We start from the raw sequence: 8095 nt of genomic DNA on the forward strand, positions 1-8095 counted from the left end.
GAACTTTATCAAAAATTACGCAACTGCTAGCCTACTCACAGGAGATATCCCACTTGTGTAATTCCATATCGATGTCTTCCAACGACATTGCCCTGGTTACAACTACCATGAAATCAATAAACCCTCCTGAGCCCATGCTCGTCCGCAGCTGTAAGAGTCTATTCATTCCCCACTAACATCAACTAAAGGTCCAACTATACGTTCCAAAATTCGAAGTCATGTTGCATCCCAAAACGATAATCAAGCTTTCACACCTCTCTTCATTCCAAGCAAACTCCTTTCCGTCATATTCAAACTTCTTCAGTACAGTAGCCACCATCCCAAATGAAATTCATAGACTTAGTCATTGTCCACCATGATCTCCAAATTGCTCTAAACTTTCTCAAAGTATGTGTCTATCCTACCACAGAATCCATACGCTACTCTGCCACTCCCACTTTAGTTAAACCATCTCCTTAAGCAACTACTCGGCCCATGTTGTTCATACTTGATCTGCTAGCAATTCGAACACCGCGAGACACCTCCCACTATGTCCTTCCTCCTCCTTCGCTGCCAAAATGCTACCTCAAATCATAATCCATCTTTGTAGCACCCGAACGGATAAATTGCCACCAACTCTGAGCCTTCATAAAGATTATCTCTCTCGAGCCATCAATATTAGAAACACCGATTCGACCCTGAAGCCGACATACACCGCCATCTCTGACAACCGCTGCTTAGGCACCATACCACAACATCCTGCCCCGAAGACAAATCAAAGGATACCATAACACCGATATTCTTAATGTGTTCCAACAAGGACAACGATACCACATCATAAATGAGAATACCACCAAGTTCGAAAATATCAAGTCTCACTACTCCATCAACCAAGGTCTGGTCATCCATAGTCCAATTACCTTTCCTCCGCTGGAATTAAATGCCGAACCTCTAAACCATGAACTGAGAAATCATCTTTTCGAGTCATTCACTGCCATGACACAAAAATAAGCACCCTACCATTTAGACCAACACTGCGCGATAACAATGTTTGAACATCATAATACACTGTGCATAGCCTCGAAATCATAGGCAACACTAACAGTGGGCAGAAACGACAGAACACTCTTCCACCAGGCGACGATAATAGCCTGCCCGAATACGCAAAGAGAAACATCCTGCACCGCATCTGCAGTACCACTACAACTCTTCGATGCCCAATTGATAACAAGCGCTCAACATCGTATAGGAATGAGTAGGAAGGAAATGAAGGCATAAGCTTCAACAAAATCAAATTGCACGACGAGGAATGAAGAAGGAAAGTGCTCCTAACAGCCTTGTAGCCTCTCGAAGATAAGTACAGATGTCTCTGTACCGATGTGTAAGACTCTACTAGACTTGCTCATGACTCGTGAGATCTATGTGAACCTAGAGCTCTGATACCAAGCTGTCACGACCCAAAATCCACAATAGGTCGTGATGGCATCCAACGTCATCATTAGGCAAGCCAACCGTGAATCATCAAAATAATTATTCATTTTATTACTTTTGAAATCATAAGTACATACTATATTAGTAAGAAATAAAATAAAAGGTGACAATATTAAAGCAAAGCCATAAATATCAACTAGAATATCCCAAAACTATGTGTCACAAGTGCATGAGCATTTACTAAGGAGTACTATAGTAATAACACATCTGTCTGGAATATAAATTAGACAGGAGAAAGTAAGTAAATATGATGGAGATTCTGTGGGTTGCGACACATAGCATGGAATACAGCTCACCATAAAGTCCCCTCAGCAGCTACGCCTACGTGCCAAGATGACCACCATATGAACCTGTCAGATCCTGCACATTTAGTGCAGAAGTATAGCATGAGTACATAAATCAATGCATACCCAGTAAGTATCTAACCTAACTTCAGAGAAGTAATGACGAGGGGTTGACATTGACACTTACTAGAAGTCCAACAAAGCAATATAATAAATTATAAACAGATATGAAACACAATAGTAACAATGAGGTAAAAACTGTAACTCACATAATTCTCCAATGTTTCTTTTAATAATATAAATCTCTCAAATCTCATGTGCTATCTCAGTAGATCAGAAATATCAAGTACAATCTCAAACGGATAAGGAATACCATATAAGTGTCATGTCTCAATCAAGGGGAATCTCATGAATATTCGGACTCCTAGCGGTATTACGCACGATTATGCCGAGGTCGTATGACCCGATCAAGAGTGGTGTGTACACTGCTGATGCTCGACCGGTGCAAACTAGAGATGCATCTCAATATACTACTGAGGCGTTCAGCCCGATCCACAGGAAAGGAAGAAACTTATTGAATTATGGGTCACTTGCTTACAACACAGGTAGAGGTGCAAAGGGACTTATTCGTAATATTTATGAGAATTTAGCAATTCAAGAAAATGAACAACCATCTCTCGAAGACTGCCAAGCGAACATATATTCTTATGTTAGATCAATATTTGATAAATATAAATATATGGAAATAACAGGTGGTGAAACTGCTCCTTCTACTTCTATGTCTAGAGTAGAAGTTCTATGGGAAGATATGAATGATATAATAGGTTTTGATTCCTCTATTGATGATGAACTTGATTCTTATCTTAATCAAAGATTGGAAAGTATTAAAGACGAAAAAGGCAACGAATAACTTTTGGCATGGTGGAGGGAGCGTGGCAAGACTTTTCCAACACTTTCAATAATGGCCCGAGATATTCTTGCTATTCAAGCATCATCAGTAGCATCGGAGAGCGCTTTTAGCGCTGCAAGATTTCAAATCGGAGATCATAGACATTCATTAGCGGAGGACAGCCTAGAGATTTCTGTATTATTCAGAGATTGGATTAATTCAGAAAGAAGAAATCTTGGTTTTGAAAAATTAACCACTAGGGAATAAGAAGAATACAATGAGATACTTAGCACTGGGAGCGATGACGGCATGGAACTCATGGAACATCAATCAACATTGCCAATTCCAGAACAATGTCCAAAAAAAATTATAGATAAGTTACAACGAAGTTATATAGGAGCTTACAAATATTAGTATGATAATTTATAATTGGCTACTAAGAGGCCTAGTTCAAACAGAACCCTTGCTAGAAGGTGGTTGCATAGATTAGGTGCTCTTCAAAAGAATTATATTTGTACGTGAGATTTGAAAGTTCTATTAATAAAATAAAAGGCTCTAAGCGTTGAATTATTTTTATGAATTGTCTTACACTCTTACTTAGTTACTTAATGGCTTTAAATTATATTAAATAAATTATAACTCTATTATAAATTTATAATTACTAGAATATTTCATTACAAGTCTTTTGTTTTAATATTTTATAATTATTTACTTAGTTTCCTAATTTCCGTTTAATTTTTAAGTTTATTAAATAAGTCAAAAAACTAGTTGTTGCAAACTTAAAAACTTAGTCATTGTCAAAAGAATAGTCGTTGCCAAACTCAATGCTTAAATAGATTATTTTTTTAAAACGGCACTTAAAGCCCGCGAACTCGTCCCGTCCCGTCCTGTCACATCCCGTCCCGTCCCATCCAGTTTGTTAGCGGGATGGGATGGACCTACCATCCGTCCCGTCCCGTCCCCTCCCATCCCGTTTGTTAGCGGGACGGGATGGGCCTATTGTTTCTTCCCGTTTCGTCCCGTCCCGCTACCGTCTCGGCTAAATGTCGTCCCGTCCCATTAATTTTGTCCTGTCCCGTCCCATCCCATTGGACAGCCATATTTAAGGCATACATAAACTATTTTACTCAGCCACCTGTTGAGCGCTGCCATAGCCGTCCCGGCGGCGGCCATCTATCTTTTCCCGCTAGTCAGCCTCCTCCCTCCCTCGCCCCAACCACTACGACCACAAATAACAACTCCCAGCCCCTAGATTATACTAACATACTCAAACCAGCCGTTCAAAACAAACCCATGCAGACGTCGAACCCTAATCCAAAACCTAATGTAGATCCTATCCCTATGCGACGAGCTATTGTTTTACATGGAGAACCTTTCGTTACGTTTGTTGGCAAATTGTCGTATGGTTGTCCAGAACTTCAGGAGTTACGTAGAATCATCCCAAGTCAATGTGGAATCAAAGGAGAATGTAGTGTTAGTTTCCTCAGAGATTCACATGTCTTAATTAGATTGATATTATGGGAACATTTTATTAATTTTACGTCCAAAAATGCTTATTATGTTAAAGCTAAGGATGGGTGTGAGTACCAATTGCGACCATTGATCTATGATAATAAATTCAAGGCCGGAAAAGAAACTCCAAAGGCTATGGCGTGGATTTCGTTACCAGGTTTGTTACCAACTTTTTTTTATCAAAGAATGTTTATTGTCTTTAGCTTCAGCTGTGGGGAAGCCTCTACATCTAGATATATCTACTATCAATAAGAAGAGACCTAGTTGTGCAAGGGTTAAGGTCCTTGTTGATTTGTTAGCTGATTTGCCTAAGAAAGCTTGAATGGATATTGAGAATGAATCTACTGTGGAGATAAGGACTGAGTGGGGAAAAATTCAATACGATATGTTACCTAAGTATTACAAGAAATGTAAATTACAAGGACATGATCAATTTGAATGTTGGCGGATTCACCCAGAATTAATGGAGCACAATGAAAAAGTCAAACAAGGAGTACATGTTGTTTAAGGTGGAGAAGGTGCTGAGCAAAATGGAAGGAAAAAGAACAGTGTTAATCATCCAATAAAGATCTTATCAAGTGGTAAGGTGGTTGGAAACGTAGGTGAATAATGGAAAGAAGTAAGAGACAATCGAGTCAAGAATGGTACAAAGTAGGTGGAGGATCATGTCAAGACTGGAAAGGAAATAGTTGCAGTTGATCGAACTGGAATGGAACTAGTTCCAGTTGATAAAGGACTAGTCCAAGATGTTCAAACAACTAACAAATATGCAGCACTGGAGGTGAAAGAAAGTGAACAAGATGAGAACAATCAATTGACTTTGGTGGAAGAGGATATGATTATTCGAAGTCCAAAACCTACTCCTAAGTCCAAAGGGAAATTAAATCTGGCGACAACAGTATTTAATCCAAACACAACTGGGATTGAAGTAGCAAATGGAGGGCAGAGTACTAATCCTAAAAGCAAAGGGAGTATTAGAGAATTTTTTAAAGAGACTACTGCACAATGGGTGAATAGAGCTTTTGGTGGAAACTTAGTTGTAACTAATACATCTTGTCAAGAAGTTCCATCACAAACTATAAATACAAATGATACAGCTGAGCTGCCAAAGGAGAATGACAAAAGCCAATTGAGGGAATCTGATGCATCAAAGGAGAACACTGACAATGTCAACAAGGATCAACAAGGAGCTTACTTGAAGCAGGGTGTTATGACTAACCAGTCCTGCCAAGATATACCTTCACAAACATTTGTGTCTAGTAATCCATTAATGGGACGGATGTGGAGTCAGCATATGGAAGAAGATTCTGATGATGAAGGGGATCAATTAGTAGAAGATGATCATGAGAAAGAGGAGGAAAAAGTTTAGTTAAGTGGAAAAGAATCTGATGGGGAGGTACAATTTGTAGAAGATGAGAATGATGGTGAGGCAGCTAGGCAGCCAAGTAATGATATGCTAGGGGATGTCTACAATTTGTAGTTTAAAACTATTCAAGATGCTATGATGGCAAGGAAAGTGAATGTTGAGATATTGAAAGAGTCTACAAGGAGATTACAAGATCAAATTGCTCTGGTTCCTATGGTAAGTACACTGGAATCTGGGCAAAGCATCAATGTTATGCAAGTAGCTACTCCGGTTGTAGATGATCCTGGGATACTAGCTGGGGAAACTTTCAGTATAACAAGTGGTATTTTGGCTAAATGAATCCTATTAATAATAGGGGTCAAAAGGAGTTGGGAATGATAGCCAAAAATCATGAACCAAACCCATTGGCTCTGCAGGTGATGGATGATGAACAAGGTGAAGAGGAAGACTTGGGGGAGGACATAGAGGAGGAATCTACAGCGGCAAACTTTAAACAAGCAGTGAGAGATGGTGATATTTCTCCCAAAAGTATGGACAAGAAGAAATCAGTTGGCAAACCTTCAAGGAGACAAAAGAAAGATAGTAAATATAATGTACCATTAAGGTTGCAACCAAAGAGGAGTGTTATCTCTCTTTCCAAATAATCTTACGGATAATGCTCTCGTTTGGAATGTGAGGTCGATAAACACAAAAAAGGCTTTCGACAGGTTGCTTAACCTACATAGAAAGTACAATTTTTACTTGTTAGGATTGATGGAACCTTGGCAAGACATCAACAAGTTGGAGGAATATAGAAGGAAGCTGGGGATTCACTCTGCTTATGCTAATATGAATGGCAAGATATGGGCTTTTGTTGATGAAGATATTGATGTAGACATTGTGATGAACATGAAACAACAAATGACATTGAAGCTATTTCATAGGAATATGAGTAAGGAGTTATATATGATACTATTATATGCCAAATGTGATGCTATAGCAAGAATTGAGCTATGGGATTCCATGTACCACTTAGCTTCAGATATGGAATCTCCTTGGCTTGTAGGAGGAGATTTCAATGTGATTCTATCTGAGGAGGAGAAAGTGTACTTGACTGAAGTTGAAGACTTTACACATTGTATGGACACATGTACATTGTATAATCTGGGCTTCAAAGGGAGTTTGTATACTTGGTGGAATGGAAGTTCTGATATTGATTGCATCTTTAAGAGGCAAGATAGGTTCTTTACAAATCAACAGTTTTTAGATTTATTCCCAGCATTAGAGGTAGAGCACCTGATCAAGTATGGCTCAGACCATGCCCCTCTCTTATTATCTTGTAACATTGACACTGTCCAAGTTAAGAAACATTTCAAGTTTCTTAACTTCTGGACCAAACATAAGACATTTCTGAAGGTGGTGAAAGAGAATTGGATAAAAGATACCATGGGGAATCCATTCATTTTATTTCAAAGTAAATTGAAGAAGGTGAAGACTGCTTTGGCAGCTTGGAGCAAAGGAGACATTTGGAGACATTTTTAAACAAGTTGCAGCACTGGAGGATGTAATTAAGGTGCATGAGATAGAGTTTGAATTGAATCCAACAGCCCAGAATAGAGCAAAATTGCATAAGGTAGAAGCTGATCTTACAAAATACTATCACCTTGAAGAAGAGTTGTGGAGACAAAAGGCTGGAATGCAGTGGTTTAAGGATGGGGATAGAAAAACTAAGTTCTTTCATGCTCATGTGAGAGGCAAGAGGAAAAGGTTGCAAGTATCTAGAATATTGGACAAAAATGATAATTGGATTGAATCCCAGGAAGAAATGGAAAAGGAGGCAGTAGACTGTTTCCAGGCTCAATTCACTGAAGAAAGGATTCCTAATAACTTTGATATCATTAATCATGTCCATAGGATGATTTCTGCTGAGCAAAATGAAAGGATGTGGGAAGAACCCACTATGGAAGAGGTTAAGGCAGCAGTGTATGGTCTGAATGGTACTAGTGCTAGTGGTCCTGATGGATTCACTGGTCAGTTAAATCATGCCAGCTGGGAGGTTATTTGTGTTGATGTGTGATGGTAGGCTATAATTGCGTGTTTTAGTTGCTTATCGCACCCTAATTTACTGCACTTTAATTGAGTTTGAGTGTTAATCGCTAGTGTTTTGCACTTATTGTATGTTTTATGCTTTGTAGGAGTGATCCCGAGCTATGTAGATGTTATGGCAGGAATTCAAGCTATTTTAGAGCTTTGAAGTCTGAGTAAAAGCTCAAGGATTAAGCTGGGATCGTGTTCGGGGATCAATGGATAATCATGCACTTAATGAAAGAAATGGAGAATCGAGCAGGACGCCACCCAGGTATGTGAGAGCGCACTGGGTGCGCATGTGAGGCAAAATACCTTCCAAAGTGAGCGGCCATATGCACGAGCACACTCCCAGGTGCGCGGCCGCGCACGTCCAACGCCGGAAGTTGTCCTATTTCGCGTAGGAAAAGGTGTTTTCGCTTAGGCCCAACCTTACTTGGTATATATACATGGAAAAACATTATTTTCTGACTTTTAACACATCTAAGACCTAAGGAGGCTAAAGAGGAG

At 39.4% G+C, this 8095-nt stretch overlaps 1 protein-coding gene across 1 annotated transcript; it reads left to right on the top strand.

The window, feature by feature from the left end:
* The first annotated feature begins 5659 nt into the window (after positions 1-5659).
* On the top strand, positions 5660-7577 carry LOC107820507 (uncharacterized). Its single transcript, XM_075231505.1, has 4 exons — positions 5660-5737; positions 5938-6103; positions 6270-6916; positions 7008-7577. Exons 1-4 carry the CDS (start codon positions 5660-5662, stop codon positions 7575-7577), a joined length of 1461 nt encoding a protein of 486 aa, XP_075087606.1.
* Positions 7578-8095: the final 518 nt, after the last annotated feature.

This window comes from Nicotiana tabacum, chromosome 15, assembly GCF_000715075.1.
Source record: "Nicotiana tabacum cultivar K326 chromosome 15, ASM71507v2, whole genome shotgun sequence".
In the NCBI taxonomy this organism is placed as follows: Eukaryota; Viridiplantae; Streptophyta; class Magnoliopsida; order Solanales; family Solanaceae; genus Nicotiana; species Nicotiana tabacum.

What these genes read in the sequence shown, in the direction of transcription:
- LOC107820507 (XM_075231505.1), top strand. Translation starts at nt 5,660, where the DNA reads ATGGCAAGGAAAGTGAATGTTGAGATATTGAAAGAGTCTACAAGGAGA. An exon ending in AAATTGCTCTGGTTCCTATG is followed by an intron (nt 5,738 to 5,937) that starts GTAAGTACACTG and finishes TTGGCTCTGCAG; the next exon opens with GTGATGGATGATGAACAAGG. An exon ending in AACATAAGACATTTCTGAAG is followed by an intron (nt 6,917 to 7,007) that starts GTGGTGAAAGAG and finishes CTGCTTTGGCAG; the next exon opens with CTTGGAGCAAAGGAGACATT.